The sequence below is a fragment of the Pseudorasbora parva genome, chromosome 22 (assembly GCF_024679245.1).
Source record: "Pseudorasbora parva isolate DD20220531a chromosome 22, ASM2467924v1, whole genome shotgun sequence".
NCBI classification, from domain to species: Eukaryota; Metazoa; Chordata; class Actinopteri; order Cypriniformes; family Gobionidae; genus Pseudorasbora; species Pseudorasbora parva.
The window spans coordinates 25,590,994-25,610,816 of record NC_090193.1 but is presented as its reverse complement, the minus strand read 5'-3'; the positions used below and the strand labels follow the sequence as shown (position 1 = coordinate 25,610,816).

At 37.1% G+C, this 19,823-nt stretch overlaps 1 protein-coding gene across 1 annotated transcript in view; it reads right to left on the bottom strand.

The window, feature by feature from the left end:
• Positions 1–19,823, bottom strand: part of syt6b (synaptotagmin VIb) — a 42,203-nt gene continuing 22,380 nt past the window's right edge. The window contains exons 2-7 of the mRNA XM_067432133.1: positions 6,227–6,605; positions 5,258–5,834; positions 2,036–2,156; positions 1,662–1,833; positions 1,419–1,569; positions 1–1,325 (exon numbers count right to left, since the gene is read on the bottom strand). Of these exons, the coding sequence (XP_067288234.1) occupies positions 1,254–1,325; positions 1,419–1,569; positions 1,662–1,833; positions 2,036–2,156; positions 5,258–5,834; positions 6,227–6,605 (1,472 nt within the window). The 3' untranslated portion in view covers positions 1–1,253. The remainder of the gene's footprint in view (positions 1,326–1,418; positions 1,570–1,661; positions 1,834–2,035; positions 2,157–5,257; positions 5,835–6,226; positions 6,606–19,823) is intronic.

Sequence of the window (19,823 nt, the reverse complement as noted above, 5' to 3'; positions counted from 1 at the left end):
TAGAAGCAAGAGCTTTAATCACAGCTTTGAAGTACAAGGGGGTGTTCTGAAACAGTAACTATACATTACAAATACAAATTCAGAATATAAAAAAGGGGAAAAGTGGCTCTGAATAAGGCATTTCATACAGAAACACCAGTTTCAATGATTATTGATGAACAATGAGTTCCAGCCAAGCCAGCCAACAAAATACATCATGTTATCTGAAGAGAAAACACCTCAAAGGTAACAGGAAAAATACAGAACAATGAACATTTGTCACATTTTATGTAAAATACAAAATTGGTCTTTGTAAAACAGTGCTTCTAATTTACATAATGCTATAATTTCAAGTCTTGTTAGAAAGCCAAGGATTTTTTTCCATCCTTTGAATCTGAGACACAACCCTTGCTATTCATAATGGTTATACTTAGGAAGCTACAATTACTGCATGGTGAAATTATGAGGATTTTAGCCAGTTGTACATTATGGATGATGCAGGATAAAGCTGTGCATGGCTGCATTTAACTGAGCTGAACTCGATCGAAGAAAATGATGATACATTTTTCAAAATACTCATAGAACAATCAGCTTAACTTAAATATACAACTTAAATGTTTAAATAAGAACACAGCAAAAACGGTTTACACAGGAAGAGATATTTGTAGACAAGATAATAATTATTCTTGGCATTGGTGTTTTTGGTGGCAGAACAGTTTCACTACTTCACAAACAAAAGGAAGATCAATGGAATATCTCTGCTCTGTAAACAATGTACAGTTTCAGCTAACATATTTCAAAAGGTTGAACATATTGAGGACTTAACATATCTCTCCAGTCATAAAAATCTCTTAACACATTATTTTATATTCAAAGAAGACAAAAAAGGATTATGGCTAAATATACCTATATTAAACTATATTTTCAATTAAATTAAAATATAATATACATCTATTATACAATATAAATGAACAAATTCACCCTTTTACTCTCCTAGGGAGCTTGAACTATCTTGAAGTGTATCTTTCAAACTTTTTGGGTTGTGGCTTGTGGATTTAGCCAATGTTAGTGTAATAACACTTCCGCTGAAACACAAAAAAGCTAAAACTTGGCTGGGCTTAGTTGCACTTTGAAAAGTTTTGAACAGCACCCTCTTTCTTCTTGCTGCATGTCCACACAGACATAAGTTGTGTCACATGTTGCCTAAGGACATATCTTGAATCTCACCATCAGTCCCTGGGAGATACTTGGCTTAAAGATGTAGGGAGAGGGACTTATGGACTGGAGGGGAGTCTGGGAGATGGACAGGACCCCTGACTGTCAAAGCTCGCGGTACGAGTCTTCCACTGAAAGACAAATGGAAAACAGTAGGAAAGATGTAAATATTGAAATGAAAATGTACTTTTCCACTCTGGAAACGTTTAAGGACAGACAGTCACCTCCTTCTCAGATTTCTTGGACTCTACGAGTGGGTGCCAGTGAGCGATGGGTTTTCGAGGGTAAGCGAGCATCTCATTCCAGTGATCTCTCCCAAGTCCGTCAGCATGGCTCCCTACACGACAGACTCCAATTATCTCATTATGTCCCACTCTACACACCAGGAGAATAAAGAAAAGACTGTGAAGCACATACACAGCATAATATTTGTACAGAGAAAATATCAGATATTAAATAACACTCACAGATCGTAGTCCATAACTGATATGTGTAAGCTGACTTGATCCATATTCTCTGGGGGAATGTCAAAGATAATCGCCTCATTATATGATGGATTCAACGTGTTCTTTTTTATGGAAGTTTTCTTCTTTTTCAAGCGTCGCCCATCACAAATCAGTGACACCTTCACATACGGATCTGCCAACAGAGCAGGGAGGTGTGACATGAATTCCTTAACGTATCTTGCTCCTTGTCTACTCATGGTCTGAATATGTCTGATGAAAGGGCTTGTAATTCACTTGCTGACAATGATAAATGTGACTGTCTAAGTGTCTAAACAGGAAGACGGAGCAAGCAGATGGAAAGTAAAGACACAAACGAACAAAGGAAAGCTCCATACCTGAATAACCGGTAATATCCATGGCTTTGAGGTTCCTACATTTGATAACCGTAAGTGTGAGTCTCCCTGCAGTTGGCAAGTAGCAGAGAGAGAACATTATCTCTCCCAGATCCACGCTCTCCTGCAGAATCAAATGGAGATGCTCAAAATCCAGAAGATCATGACATCAGTACAGTGAAATAACTATGAAAAAAAATGCTGATTTCTTTAGATTTCAATTGATTTAATCCTAACTCTTTTCAACATTTATAATATAAAGAAATCTGTATTGAGCATTAAATCAGCCTATTAAAATATATATGACATTGAAGTGACACGTAACATTGAAGAATGACTTGAAAAAACTGAAAAATTCAGCTTTGCCATGACAGGAGTTATTAAAAGGAGGTTAAATTGTAATAATCTACAATATTACTGTTTTTACTTATTTTTTTACTTATTTTATTTTACTACAGTAAATGCAACATTGTTAAGATCAAGAGCCTTCTGTCAAAACAAAAAAAAAAATCTTACAGACCCACATTTTTTGTTTTTGTAAAAGTATTGTCTATAATAAAAAAGCTTTGTAAAAGTACTCTCACTTAAACTGATGCATTGAATACAACATAATTTAGAATGGTTTCATGAACAATATAGGACATAAAACCATTAGGAACAATTCCTAACAATAAGTTTAGTAATTTACTTCTGAAAGGTAGTAATAGCCAAATTTTCAAACCAAATGTTTCAGGGTTATATTCATTAAGAAGTTTGGAAGTCAGTCCAATGTTCTCTACACAAATGCAAAAAAATAATTTATGGGATTCAATGCCACGTCTAAATAAGGTTGTTACTCCATAAATAAGTTGTACTATACTATTTCTCTTCAACAAGCCTTAAATCTAGAGATCATTTGATTGTGCCCAGGGCGAACTGCCATTAATAAATTGATCTGAAAGACCATTAATTTGATCAATAAACTCAGATGAAGGTATTGATTGAGGGCATCACATATCTTTAGGTCTTTCTCCCACATTTAACCCATCTTGAGAGCTTAGCCTTTTGACAGCTAGACATCACAGAATCTACTGAGTTCAGTGATGTCTAGCATATACTATAATCAATCATGTGAATGCATACACCTTATCTCAGCACTATTAAAGTCACACAATGCCTTAGTGAGATGACAGTACGATTACCTCGTAGACAACTGGGAAATTTCACGAGTCACAAAGCAAGACCAGTTCATTAAACTGCAGTTTGTGTGGCTGATATATCAGTGATATAATTAGCCCTAGCATTGTTTTACTCACAAGTAATCAGTGCAGTCCTGGTGCACTCATCATTTCTTTTTTAATGACAAGATTTGTTATTAAACTGTACAGTATATGTATTAGAACTGCATGATTCTGGATAAATTGAGTATCACAATTTTAAACAAGAATAATAATTAAAAAAAAACTATTTACTAGAGGTTCTGTCAAAAATGACAATTCCTGCAGTCTATTTAAAATGTTTATTTAATTTGAATAAATTATAATAATAATAAAAAAAAACAATTTAAAAATAGCAATGCGCCAACAACGCGCCTGAACACACCTCAATGAACACACGACCAGCACGCCCATAGGTGAAGAGATGTGTGCAAGTGCATTTTCTATTTAAACAACGTGGTTATGAATGTGAAAATAATAACTGCATCGGGCTGAAACTAGCTAAAAACACTTGCATCGTGCCTGGCATCGCATTGCGCCAGGTATGATGAGTGAGTTATTGAATCATTTCTTTGAGGCAACTAAAAACGACTGTGCCATTGAACAACAAAAAACTGTATATTTTGTAATTTAAAGTGCATTAATAATATGTGCCTATTTGCGGGGTTATTACATGGATTCGGATACACCCTAATTGCAAATGCGCCATGCGCTTCAGATCATGCGCTCAGACCTTTAAAATAGGACCCATAAAGTGAGTTTTCATTTGATTGTTCCGGTGTGGTTTTGTTAAAGGATTAATAGACATATAGGTGAATAGTTGTTATTTAGGATTAGGTGTGTTTGAATCTAGATTGTGATCTTTTAACGATTACTCGTGCAGCTCTAGTATGTACAGTATATGATTTGGAGAGGCAGTAAAAAGCAACCTCTGTCAATTGTAACTGGAAGTGGCATTTTTGACTCCAAAAGCACCCTTAGCAAGATCAGACAAGCCACAGAAAGCTGTTTGGAAAACTTCAATTTCAATGAAAGTGTTGGGTGGAACTGAAAGTGTGCTGAACAATGCTGTCAAACTGCTGTGGGTGAGTGATATAGAAGTGGAGTGTGCGTCTGAGAGCTTTGCCCAGAGAGCCCAAGGCTACTGCCTATACTGTCTATGCCAGAAACCCCCTGCTGAGTAGAAGAGATACAAACCTGGAACTCAAAACACTACATTCACTAACATGTAGTAGTAAGAGCCCTGCTGCACTAAAATGACTTGATAAGAGGATGTGTGCAGCACATTAATATGAGGTATAATTTAGACAAGCCAGATGATAAATAGTCTGGCCTTATTTTTGGAAATTCAGGCCTCTTTCCCTAAATATATTACATAAATTAAATATACTGATTTAATCAGATACTAAAAAATATACACTTAAAAGTTCAAACCTTGATTAAAATAGCTGTTGGCAATGAATGCATCAGTTTATAGTGAAAAAGAAGGTTTCAGTGTTTATTTTTCTAATGAAAGTACATAGGTTCTAATTTTGTTTTGGACCCCAATGTCTTTCATATATAAACAAAAAACATTCGAGACATTATTGAAAATATCTTCTTTTCTATTCTACAACAGAAAAAAAGTAATACAGGTTTGGAACAACATGAAGGTGAGTAAATGATGGGTGGAATATCCCTTTAAAACAGCTTTGATTATTACAGACTCGGTATTGTCATAATAAGGCGGCAATAATTTTTGTTTATTGCCCTCATTGTTTTTAGTGGTTAATATGCATACATTGCACAATTTATCATGTTCGGTAATTACAATTTTGACAAATTACCATATCACACCCCATAGGACACAGTCTGTGAATCATCTAATTATTCACTGTTTGTGTTTTCAAAAATACTCAATACAACTGTATTCCTATATTAAAAAACAAAATCATTAGGGTCACATTAATGTGACAGAAGCCTCATTAATGTGATAAATCACCAGTGGGGTCTGGACTCACTAAGTAGTAAAGAGGATGAATTGTCTTACGCTAGTGGCGTACTGGATGTCCTTCCAGATGGATGTCTCCCTCGAGAGGTCTGAAACTTCAAAAAGGTTTTCCAGGATCACCTCACCAATCATATCGTGCCGTGAGAAGCGATCAAAGTCAAACACGCTCAAGTGGAGCTTTCTGGACCCTAGCTCCTCATATGGGACTGGAAACTGAAAGGTCTCATCAAATGTGGGGTTGAGCGTCTTGCGGTGGACGCGAGTTTGAAATTTACGCTTGCGGTCGGGGAGCAGGTAGATTTTGACATAAGGATCGGAGCTGCCGCACAAATCCTTCGCAGGTAGGTCGAACGCCTTGATGATGGTGACGAGGAGGAGCTCTCCCTCATAATCATACTTAAGGGAGAAGTTGATCTTGCCGCATGTTTTACCAGTGCCATTCTTAGATGAATCCTCTGTCTCCACCGTGCTTTGTTTGTAGAGTTCCGGTTGGATGCGTCCAAGAGAGGCAGCGGTGCAAGTAGGTTGGTCCTCCACGTCTAAAAATTCATTTCCACGGTCCAGACTGGTGACATGGTGCATCTGCCTGGGAAGGTGCTTCTTGAAGGAACTATGCCTGGCAACAATCAGACAAAATTTGGCATCCTGATCTGATGCATTGGTTCTTTCACAAAAAGCTCACCAGGTGCTAATCTACATTTGAATGATAACCAGTGATCAAATGCAAATTGATGGTGATAATTCTGGATATGCTGTAATGTTCCCATAATGTTCTAGCTAAACATGGTTTTACTCTGGTTTTCTACAATCTGACCTTCTTTGTAGTCAATAAAACCCAGAGACATCCTTCAGGTCTAATAGTGTCTGACATTTACGAGATTTCGGAGGTATTAACATGATTAGGAATGACTGGAACTAACCTCATAGTGGCTTTGATACAGAAAACCGTGATGACCTATATGAAGGTCTTCAGACACAAACATTTCTTCATTCTTCCAGAACACTGACCTGTTAGAGGAGGCCGGCTCGGTTGTTTGCCGTGAGATACGCGTACGTCTCAGCAGATGATCCTTCATGGACAGCTGCACGTCTGCAGGGATATCTGGCGACGTATGACTAATCTTCACTGCCGCCTCCAGAAAGTTCCCAGGATCCTTTAGCTTGTCTGTTGCCATAATGTCTCCAAGGGCTGGGTAGTAGTCACCGTGACCTTCTTCTCTGTGCTGGTCTCTCTCTGGCTGGGTGGGGGCAAGGGCGGTGGCGCTAGAGGAAAGCACTTTGCTGCGCCAGGGCACCCAGCACAGCTTCCAGGTGGCGACGCTGATGACACCCAGCAGGGCCAAACCACACACCGCAAATACAAGCAGCAGGAGACTGAAGGAAATGTCTGGACAGAAGACACAACACAAACAAAAGTGGACATTGTAAAAAAAAAAAAAAAAAAAAAAAAAATGCACATAATGGACGTCTAGATAAATTTCCATCAATGTTTCAACTATGCAATTATAAGTGTACTAAAATAGGCTCAAATTACTATGGAAGCTTGTTTCCACCACAGAATAAAAAAGGTAAACCTTAAAGTCAGAATTGTAAGATATAAATTATAAAAAAAACTATTAAAAAAGTTAGTATTTTCCCCCTTCAGAATTTGACTTTATAACTCGTAATTGCGAGTTTATATCTCACAATACATTTTTTTTTTTTTAAGTCAGAATTGCATACAAAATGCAAGCTGGAAATTATACAGCTAAATATAACTCAATTAATTCATAAACACACTTGATAGAAAAAGATGGCATAATATTCAAAACATTTCTGATAGCTTCTCAAAGACTGTCACAAATCATTTTTGCACATTGGTATGATGCATCATTGTAGAAACTATAGGGGTGTCCAATCCTACACCTGCAGGGCCATTGCCCTGCAAAGTTTAGCTCCTACCCCTAATAAACACACCTGAACTAGCCCATCAAGCTCTTATTAGAAATGCCAGGTAAGTTGGAGCTAAACTTTGCTAAGCTAAAATTGGCCCTGTCCCAAATGGCACCCTAAACCCTCACGGTCTTCCTCTGAGTCCGCACTTTCACAACGTAATGCCACTTTGACTGTCGGGAAGAAGACCGCTGCGTAACCCGCACCAGTGTGGCCTCGGCAAAAGTGCGCATCGAGGGCACATAACGGTCGCAAAGGGGGCACTTGCGAGCACCCTTCTGAGACATAAAATGACAAATGGGACACTCTGTGGTCTCGTGGACTTAACGGACACGCGCACGCAGCGGCCATTGTAAGTCCACAAGACCGAAAGTGCACATGAAGTGTGTCATTTGGAACAGGGTCATTGGCACCCCAGGGCTGAGTTTGGACACCCTGCCACTAGAACTAGCTAGTCACAAGTGTTTCCCGAAACTGGTCGCACCTCTGTCGTTTTCACCACATTAGCTCAACAATATAAGACAGACTGTCTTGTGTCACATACAATTGGCAGAGTAATAACTTCTGTAATCTATTCGAGAATGTAATTAATGTTTTTGACATTATTATAGTTAATTCACATAAATAACAGAAAACAGTTTATTTATTATTCACAATAACATGCTGTATTCGGGGTACACTTCATTCCTGCAGTTAATTGAGTCCGTAGCTTTCCTCATAACATAATTTTTGTGACATGCTGCTGGAACGAACAAGTGACTATTCCATTATTTTTGTTCCTTGTCATTATACTTTATTTGATGTTTGATTTTGGTTTTGCCCAGCGGAAAGTTCTCACTGATCTCCTTGGTCTCCCAGAGTATTGAGCAGACCTGTGGCTGTGTTTTTGTGATTACATTATGTCACTGGTAAACTGGTAAAACTTTTCAAAGCATCAAATGAATTGACAACTGTTTCAAAATATCTGTACACAAATCAGTCAAAAGAGCTTGTGTACATTGCAAAACAAAACAAAATGAGATATGAAAACCAAGAAAAATGATTAATAAAAGCATAATCATAAGCAGTTGCTTATATCGTAAGCTCATAAGAGATTACGAGAAGAGCTCTTTCAACAGGACAGTTATAGCAACATTAGAATGAAAGTTGCTGTTTTCAAAGACTTTCATACTTATTTGGGAACTCACATGTGTCAAAATATATCTGTCAGTCAATGATTCCAAAAACTGCTTTACTAACATGTGTCTTTACACTCAAGAGCATGAAATATTGTTGACAATGATAGCATGCACTTTCAACAATTTCTGAAAGAGAATTAATTCAACCAAATGCAATGGCCAAGTGCCCAGCTAAAAGGCTTCAACAACATTTGTACAGCACCATATGAAATAAATAAAGCCAAACTGGTTCATAAGTGAATATGGTAATGCTATTTTTGGAGGTGTTTAAACCTCCTTTTGTGAGATATCAGTTGTAGTTGTGTTTCTGCTCATCTCTTCTCTATTTTTCTGTTCTTGTTGTTTCTCTTATCTTCAGTAATTTTGCTTCAGATATTCAGGTATCATCAATTCAGTTATCATCACTAATGATCACTCATAGAGTAAATCTATACTTCATTTTACTAACTGCAACATTATGACAGCAGACAACATTTATTAAATACTTTATTAAAATTAATTTGGAAAATGTTCTTTATTTAGCTATGAACACACACTAAGACAAATTATACACTGTAAAAAAAAACTGTAAAACACTGTAAAAATAAATAAATAAAAAAAATCATGTCCCCAAATGAAAATTTTCTAGTGACTGATCACATTTCAATTTTTCCGTTGGCCAAATTGAATTTCTGTGAATTTGATGCAATTTAATTCACAGAAATTAATTTTGGCCAACTGAAAAAAATTAGATGTGATCACTGATCAGTCACTAGAAAATTTTCAATTGGAGACCTTTTTTTTTTTTTTTTTTACAGTGTATGCAATACATATGCAATTTTTGTTGTGGTCTTGTTGGGATCATACCAGCACCCAAGAGACAACATATGCTGGTCTACCAGCACAACAAGCTGGTCCCAGCATGCAAAACATACCTTATGCTGGTCCACCAGCACACTAGCATGATCCCATGCTGGAATCCAGCAAACCAGCAAACGACATCCCATGCTAATCTCAGTGTGCAAAACACCCTGGTCACCAGCAATGCTGGATTTTTCAGGCTAACTATGGACTAATGATGGTTTTGGGAAACGCACTAGAACGGTACCTTGAATCTTGAAACGGTAAGTTAGTATGTTTTATCAACATTACGAAACTCTTACACGGACCCTGAGGCTCAGAGCCAGTGAGCCATCCTTGACATATAAAATCAGCAACAACAAACAGCTCTTTATAAATTAATGACAAAAGAGCCACTTTAAACATCAAAGAAAACCTGTAGAGGTGCTATCAGTGACTTGGCCTCTTATGCACCCCCGAAAGACTTGATGCCAGAATTCATTGGTTTACTAAAACAGAAGATTTCAACTAAATATCTTTCTTTATCCTGTGGTGAGGGTAATTAAAACAAATGTACTGATCATTCCATGACTGCAGCACACGTCTTGATCAAGCACCACAAAGCACTCACATAAATATTAAACAGCACATGCTGAGAAGACAACCTACAACGTGGTTGTAGAAATTATCCTTCAGTGTGGTGCACAGTCGGTTTGCTTCTTTATAGGGACAGCAATCGGTTCTTACGGCTTCTAAATGCGCCTCTTAAACCTGTCTCTAGTGTGAATATCACAGGGTAATGAGTAAATTGTTAGACCGCTAAAAACTTCTCGACACTGTCGGGCAGACAGCATTAACACTTGTGCACCCGACTTCCAGATGGAATTGCAAATGAGCTAAATGTAATTACAGACTTCTTCATACAAGAAGAGCAGGTCATTGGTCAAATTCCTGCTCGACGGCAACAATTATACTTTATATGTGAGTGGATGAAAAAAAAAACAATCTATTTTTATGATTATTACAAATGCGTTGGAGTGCACGCCTCTCAGGGATGGAGCACTTGGCTGGCAACCAAGAAAACAAACAGGTGCAGCATACATTCTGATTTCAATCACACTCTCACAGTTATTCGCTTCTCCTACTGGGGTACTGCGCAAATAAACAACTAGACAAAATATTTAATGTGCTAATAAATGTGGAACTTGGGAGGCTTTGTGGCAAAAAAGTATGAATATACAACACGCGCTGGATATTCTAAATTAATAATTTGTCAATTAATTGCATGTCAATCTATACTAATCTGTGCAGTTGACTGCGTTTGTATATCCAGGGGCCTATTGCACAAAACTAGGATAAGGGATTAAGCTGGGATATCTTGGTGAGCTTTTCATCTGTATGAAAAATTTAAGTCACCGATGTAATGTAAAAGTCCCCTGAAGGAAAGCACACTCACACCAAGAACAATAACGATAATGAAAGATAACTGTATATTAGTGAATAAACCGAGCCATGATCACCAAGATATCCCGGCTTAATCCCTTATCCTATTTTTGTGCAATAGGCCCTAGGTCTTATTTTTCTTATATTTATTATGAAAATAAACAACCGGGTCAACGTTATCATTATCAGGACTTAATATTAATACCACTATTATTTATAGTTTTGTTTTTAAATACAAGAGTAGTCCCAGTTTTGTTAAGACATAAATAATTGAAAGGGATAGTTCACCCAAAAATGAAAATAATGTCATCATTTACTTGCCCCAATCCTGTATTAATTTATTTCTTCTGCTGAGCACTAAATAAGGTATTTTATAGAATATGGGTATCTGTGAATATGGAAGTCAATGGGGCCCATCAACTATTTGGTTACAGACATTCTTCAAAATATGTGAATCTCTTTAATTGTTTTTGAGCTAATAATAACAAATCATAATGTAATGATTTAAGTTGTCGTGCTAACAACAACTGTTAACATGATTTATTGTTCATAATTCATAATACTTTAAAAAAAAAAGACTTTAACTATCACAAAACAATAATGATATTAGGTTCATAGGTTACTTGGACCCTCATCAGACCAGATACACAGATAAGAGATGTAATAGCCTCCCAGACAGACTATTTTCTATCGCAAATGAAATATTAATGGGTGTGATGCAAGGTTACACAACCATTACCCTGTTTATGTTATGACAGCTTCACCTCACGCAAGCCGGAGTGCATTAACAAGAGTCAACTGCAATTCTACAAAGACTTCAGAGACTTTGCAGTCATGTAAATGATTCAGTTTCCACGCAGAAACAAAAAGACATAACCCTACTGCATTCTCCTCAGTATTCCTAATGGCAATTTGAACAAGCAAAACATGCATAAAATGATTCAGTGGTGAAGTAAATACTACAGAAAGAACAAATGTCATTTCAACATTGAATAACATAGTTCAGGCAAGATTTGATAAGAAGCCACTTTGAGTGTCAGCTTCACCCATGTCCCTCCTCTTGCCCATTATCAGTTATCCGGGAGTGACGTACAATGTCGCTGCCAAGATGGCAACGGCCAGCTTGACCCTACTTTATGCTTCAAAACTGATCTTCAGAATCCTAAGGGTGATGTCATGGACACTACATCCATATTTTTTTTTTTACAGTCTATGATTCATACTTAAAAATTTAAAAAATCCACTGAGTTTTACCGTTATTGTGTACCAAGTATTGAGGTCTCTGTGTTCATTTATTTACCATGTTGTGTACATATTTTTTTACAACAAGAAATATACTCTGCTGTTTACTTAAATGTTTCTAAGTAAACCACACATTTGGCTTGGCTTTATTGCTACATTGAGTAAAATATACAAAAACTGAGTACAGTATTTTAATTTATACGCTTTTAATATGGATATTTTTCTTACAAAACCCTATTGATTTGTTTCAGAAGGCCTTTATCAACCCCCCAGATCCATGTTATGTTTATGACAGATGGATGCATTTTTTTTTAGCTTCAAACTTGTGAGCCCCATTCACTGTTATTATAATGCTTGGAAACATCCGAATATGTAATAATGTCTAAACTCTTGTGTTCATCAAAAAAGAGGAAAGTCATATATACCTAGGATGTCTTGAGGGTATGTAAATCATGGGCTAATTTTATTTTTAAAACGATCTAATCCTTTAAGTAGATTTTACTCGATTTCATCATGATGTGAAATGTAATTAAAAATGAGTGCAAAAAGTTTTCAGCTACACTGTTTTACTAATATAATATCAATAACAAATTCACTGTAATTATGCACACATGAATCAAGTTACACAATCATAACTTTACCGCAGTTTTTATTTAACATAGTTTCAGTAATGTCTTAAGTATTTTGTTGAACATATTTGATATACATTTGCCTTACATAATTTAATCTAGATTGCACATTTTAGATAATATATTATATCATTTTAGATAATAGTAATTGAAAGCAAATAAATCAAGTTTAAAAGAGAAACACAATTTTGTTGTGTAATCAAAAATAATAAATTGTTATAATGTGTATAATGGAGTCTAAATTGATCAAGCAGTATTGCTATTTAACTTTTTTTTTCATGAATGAGGTTAAAGGTGTTTTTGCTTTCCCATCTGAAGCTGAAACAAATACAGTGGAACATTTCCTGTGACCAATAAATCTAATTAAGGCTTGTTTGATACCAGTGGCAGACAGCACCCTAAGCCCCAGGGTTTTCTCTTTTAACTTCTCTTCAAGTGTCTTCAAATTTAACCTGGTATCCATAGAAACCTGTCCATTAGACATATCCCACCCCCTATTTTAACTCTGCTACTTCAGAAGTATATGGTTTAGTGCCATTGTTGGTAGTGTTGCTGTCACGGCTGCAAAATTGCAAACCAAGGATATATTTTGCTTTCGCCTGTCACAGTTTGTTAGAAATATCCTATTCATTTATCCCTCAAACCTTCATGCAATCATAAAAATAGTGCTGAACACATTTGTCCAATTAGTTTCAGTAACAGAAGCTTTGTGATATAATAGCGGCGGTGTTGCCATCAAATACTGGTCTGTTCAGCCATGAGATTAAATAGAAAAACTGATGATGGTATTTATTTTTTATATATTGCAGCAGGACTAAATGTTTTCCTAAAAAAAAGAGAGCTTTAAATATTATTGGCTGTGTTTGACAATCTATTAAAATAAATTTTCCAGAACAATAAACCCATTCAATTATTTACTTTATTGATTTGCCATATAAAGTAAATCAGATACAATGAGAAAAGAGATTTATATAGACCGGACACTTCCTTTAAGACTCCATGTAAGCTCAATCAGATAGGCTTCTACTGAGCTCTTTCAAAACTCTGGAGGGGAGAGGGTGAAATCCAGTTAAAAGTGTTCCTGCTATTAGCTTGCAGCCATTCACAAGTCCCTGTGGTATACGGTTGTGACAGTTGTGGTCAGGGCCGGCAAAGGGAACATAAGACTATTGCCCACTTTAATGAATAGAGAACAGCGTGCTTGTCATCAACACTCGAAACACAGGCCTAAAGCAGATACAAAGCACTTTAATAAAGCGTCTCAAAAGTGCTTCATTAAAATCGCACTATTTATAGTGCTGGTATGTTGCGATGATTTGCTCTTTTTAATCATTTATTTCATTCACTGCAGGACCAAGTATTCCCTGCATGGACAAACTGCAGGGTGAATTGATGCCAGTAATAAGATCTTACATCCTGCAGATAAGCTGCTAGTCTTTATTTGGCTTGAATGCTTGCATCAATTGCAGAGTAGGCCTTAAAAAGTGAAAACTCCTAAAGCACAGATGATAAAATAAAAATAACTGCAGTGATTATTTCACTGTCATATTTCCCTCTGCTCCTGCCCTCATGGCCATGTTGTCAACATGGGAAAGTCCTTTTCATATGTGCCCTAATCAAGCAGCAATTTGCAGGCAAGCAATTATGCTGATTGCAGAGCAGTAATGGCCATAGGCTAACTTACGATTACCTCTCTATATTGTAATTCCAATGCCCCTAGTGCATAGAACCCATTTTAACAGTACAGTTATTGGTCATATGTTATGGCGCTGTTGAGACTTTGGTCTACAGCCACCTTTATTAATTAAACCATTTCACATTATGTTATAATGATAAAACAGTTATAGATACTTTTCTATTAATGGAAATTATTGTATGAGAACAGTTAGGTACAGTAAGAATAAAAGAGTGAGATTGCTAAATCTACAGTTTATGTAGAAAGTTATTTAAAAATGAATTTAAAGGTAATTCCAGTCTTTTATTTTTCTGACATTTAGAACAACAGCTTGACGTGTTCTTTATTCCAGACCAGACTACGAAGAGTTGCGTGACTTTGCCTGAAGCGAGGAGCATTTTTTTCTTTTCTTGCTCCAAGATTGCTCAGAGCGGGGTTTCTCCCAGAGCGACGCGATTGCTGCATGGGAAAATTGCTGAAGCTCTTGCAGCACTTGGCCATTCTGTGCGTTACTTGGCGCCATAACATTTGTTATGCTTTGGCTCCTATTTGAACTATTTCTGCTGGTAGAAAAAAAATGCTTTCATTATTGATAGTGCAAAACTACTGTTTAGAATGCTGCAGCATATCAGGTAAAAAATGTGCTTTCATAGAGGGTCCCAGGACATGACATTTGGTTAGATACAATGCTAGAGTGTTAATAATAGCAGTCATTTAATCAAATCCAATGAAACGGATGTAGAGACAGATCTTTTCTTCAATACATTAAAAAAACATGCTATCAAAAGTCTGTAGACCAGTTGATTGTCAGAAAGGGACAGAGTTTATGCAGACTAAATGATTGGAGAAGCCTGGTACCTGGTATGTGTCAGCAAAGAGATGCCTGTTTATCTTGACATTTTGGTTAAAACGAGTTCAAGAAAAATGTTTAAAAAATGAAACAGAAACACATATGGATGAATTGTTCACAATAAATTCTGTAACTTGAGTGTAGAAAATTACCAACCTTATGTGTGAATGGGAGGGGTCGATATAATATACGTAAGTCAAATGTATTTTGCACTGCTTTTTGAAAAATGGGGGAAAAATATGAATCAGAATGCAACTAAAGGAACAATTTGCAGGGAAAAAATCAAAGGGAGCAACTGAATATCAGGTCAGTTTAAATTTGAATATAACTGTTTAACAAACTCATAAGCAGTGTTGGATTACAAAAAACTCCTAGTAATTAGGTGAAGCAGCAAAATCGCACTGCAGCTTTAACAAGTTATTAGCATGTTCCTCGCCTTTGTTGCACCTCACAGGCTGATGTGCGTTCAGCACAGAACAGAGAAGAAGGAAGCGAGAACTGAGAGCGTTTATAAATACAGCTCATTACATGCAAAACTCAAAACCATTGTTTTCACCCCAAAGGCCACATACATCAGATACAATTCAGGATGGTGTCTTTTCCAGATAAGCCAAAGAAATCACATCATGTGCCACATTAGAAGTGGCAGTCCCTTCCTTTAGGTTGAAACTGGGCTAGATTAGCATTTGTTGTGCAGGCGAAAGGGGAGTGTGAGCCAGAGATAAGGCAAGAGAAGAGCTAGCTTACTGCTCTTGATGGACAAGGCCAGTCATTCACAGAATAGGCTGAAGTGAGTGGCCAATCCCTTTATTTGGCTACACAAATACCCCTAAATCTTTCTGTCAACCAATTCTGAAAGGCAACAACAAGGGTGCCATCAAAGGTGAAATTGAGGCATTTAAGATGACAATATAGGGAGACGCGGTAGTAACCGTAGCTACAGTTGGCTACTGCTTAAAGCCTAAAGGTAAAAACTGTCCCTATATGTTTCCATCAAACGCAGTGTACTTTGTGCAAGAGAAAGAGAAATGAACAGAGGAAGCTAGCAGCTTTCAACAGAACCTCAAACCAGTTTTAACAAAAATTGAAGTTGGCCATATAGTTCGACTCAGGCATTACTGATGACACAGCACCACTGGTACTATAAAAATACAACCCTGTCAGCAAAAATCAACCAATTTTACGCACCCATTATCAATAAAGCTCAAAATAAACCCTGCTACGTTATTTGATAGACAACTGCCATATAATGCAAGTGGTAAAACTTACTTTCCCTCAAGTTTACTGGCACCAACATCAAAAGATGTCTCATGAAATCATAATTACTGGGAAACTAATAAAATATTAATATTACTAACAATATCATCAAGCAATGATTGTAGCCCCTGTGTCTCTCACTACAGTGCAGGCAACCGCTGCCTAGTTGCATCTTTCTTTTTGAGGCGTTCTGCCCTAAACACACATTTTGGTTCTTTTTCCCATTGCCGCTTGTAAGAAGCCATTCTATCTTGGACAGCTAATGCACTGACAGCACTGTCATTATCACCTAAAGGTTAAGACACTGAGTCAGTGTAATACTAAGGGATGATAAGCAATGCACCACAGCCTGCTGTAGCAGATCTTTCATTTGCCTACATTGCAGCTTTGAGAGATGCAGCTGACAACAATGCTTTAACACTATCCCCTCCAGTGTGATCAACTGCCAATGCAGGAGAAGGCTTCAGACGACCTGCTGAGAGGAACCGTGATGGACCAGACTACCACTGCACCAGCAAAGTCACTGCACTTGCTGTACCCTTATTTACACACACACGCACACACACACACAGAGAGAGAGAGAGAGAGAGAGAGAGAGAGAGAGAGAGAGAGAGAGAGAGAGAGAGAGAGAGAGAGAGAGAGAGAGAGAGAGAGAGAGAGAGAGAGAGAGAGAGAGAGAGAGAGAGAGAGAGAGAGAGAGAGAGAGAAAGCATTTCCTGTATTCTGACTGCAGTTTGAATGAATGACCATCTACACACCATATCCATCCTTCCTTCTTTCAGCACCATAAGAGGCTGGATCTGCACACTCTGTGCTCAAATTAACATACAACTAGTGTGAAATGTAAGCTGCTGTCCTAAGCAGCCCCAGGGCGCCAACAACAACGTCCTTTCACTGCCATATGTTTAATATGCTCAAAGCGCACCGTGACATTATTGTGAGATCAATACAACACTGTATAAAAGACATCAACCTTTGTACTCAGGTCATAAAGACTTTCCCTTGGTCAAAGCAGCCACAGATGGTGCCTATTAAGTGGTACTAAAAACTAGATTAGAAGAAAACGACATAAAAGTCTTTCACCCACTCTCAAAGTTATGTTTTATGGAGATTTATTTTTAATTAGCCTATTATGAAACAGGGCAGCCTATAATCTCTTCAGTAGTCGAGGGAGCTTCAAGAGGTGTTGACGCAAATCAGCCGAACACCTGCATGAAAATCATATCAATGCTGCAGGAACTTTGAACTCTTGAATTAAACAACACATAGCACGAAAAAACTGATAATATATATAAAAAATTGGGCATATAAGTCCCTACATAAATATTTCTCAAGTAAAAAAAAAACGTCTTTGTAGGTAATGCGGTTCTGTCAAAGCACGTATGGAACACACTGGGCTACTGGGGGAAAAAAATACACTCTCAACTTTATTGAAAATATAAATATATATAATTTCTTACCACAAAGCGTTTTCCTTGTCTTTCACTTCTGGTATTCCCACTTAAACTCGCTTTCTTGCAGTTTTTGAGACCCCCTGCCTCAAAACAGTTCTTGTCTTTCCGCAAGCTCGTCTTAGAATGAGCTCTCCACAGCAGCGCGCACGGGACCGCGTTTCTATGGCACCGCGAGGAAGCCAGCCATTGCTCAGCGCGAGAGATGCTGTATTGTAATTGTCTAGGGGCACACGCACGCACGCACGCACACACACACACACACACACACACACACACACACATTAATTTTGCCAAGCTAGAGAGCGCTCACAACTGCTTCAAACAAGTAACCCCGCGGCTTATCAATACTGTAGATGCGACAGATAGCTTACTGTAAAAAAGGGTGAAAACTTTACAGTAAAAACCTGTTACTTTACTATAGATTTTGCATTAGATATTATGGATTTAATGTATAATTGTAGGCTATTAAATAGCCTAGCCCAAAGTTAATGCAAGTTAACAGTAACATTTAAAATGTATCGCTAATTATAGCCTATAGCCTATCCATATAGCTTTGATATACATCATTATATAGGTATCAGTAGGTCTAGGCTATAGATTAGCCTACATTTACAAAAAAAATGTATGTATTATTTGTACATTTTAGGTAGGCTACTTGTGTTTTTTTTCCTTTTTTCAGTTATCATTTAGGTACATTACAGCACATTTTATCCTACATATTTGTTTTGTTTATCCTTATAATAATAATAATAGTTATTATTATAACCTTATCAATGAATGAGGATCTATGGTTATGATTTGTAAACTACACAGGTATCAAAATGCCACCCCGTAGGCTAATACAGCTGCCACTGTATTTTTTAGTGTTTTCCATCTGTCAGTTTTTTTTTTTAAAGGAATATCATTTTTTTTGTATTTTTTTACAGTGCACTAATAGCTGATATTATTATACATTTATGCTTCTACTTAATTACTATTATTTAAAAAGTTAACTTATGGAACATTGTATTGCTATTGTTAATTTATAATAGAAAATGGATGACATAAAAATCATGCATATTAATTAAAAAGCCTCATGAATTTCAAAAAAACGACAAGAAAGGCAGTTGTTATTTTTAGAAAAGGCAGGAAGGGTAATTAAGAAAGACATAAAAGGTTTGACTTTGAATTGCAATGAATCATGCAGTAGACTTTATCAGACCCTTAAAGGGATATAATGCCAAAACTATATGTGTATTATAGATATATACTGTATATATGAGCAGCATATCTGTCTGTAATAAAGTAAGAGTGTATAAAGCATGTGTTCTGAGCATTCGAGGCTGAATGCTGGACTACCTACAGGCATCAAGTCAAGAGAGTCGGCTAAGTGCCTTCCAGATGCCTCAGGTTTATAATCGGTAAGACCTGGAGGGATAAAACGCTGAATGAGATCTGTTCAAAGTGACCCAAAGTGAACCACTTTCCTCCTGCCTAAAATTCATTCGCCTCAGACTGGTTGGACATGTGACCAGAATGCCCCCCTCCCGTATACCCCATACAATTTTGCACAGTCTGCTCAAGGAGGGTGCTCACTGCTGGTAGACCCAAACTGAGGTATAAAGATGTCCTAAAAAGAGATCTGATAGATTTCAGCATACCAACTAACTCATGGAACCAGGCAGCGCAAAACCAAACTGAATAGAGGGCTGATCAATGGAAAGGCTCAAGACCATGCCGACAACCTCCAGTGGCTAATAGAACATCACCTGGAATACAACCAACAGTCATGAACAATGCTATGCTTCTGTCACCTGCATTGTTGCTTGCGAAGCATATCAAAAACAACAGCAATAAAATAGTGATTTACACAACTCATATGAAATAAGTTTTGCGTGAAAATGTACTTTTATGATACTTTTATATTGCTTTTTTTTGTAATTTAGGAGCTTAACAATGCCATTCCCGATTCACTTTTATTATATGGAAAATAGCTGCCAAGACATTCTTTGACTGTAGTATGTTTTGTGTTCCACAGAAGAAAGTCAGGTTTGGAACAGCATGAGAGCTGAGTAAATGATGACAGAATGTTCATTTTGGGTGATGTTCATTTTGATGTTTTGGGTGATGTTCAGTTTTAATAATGG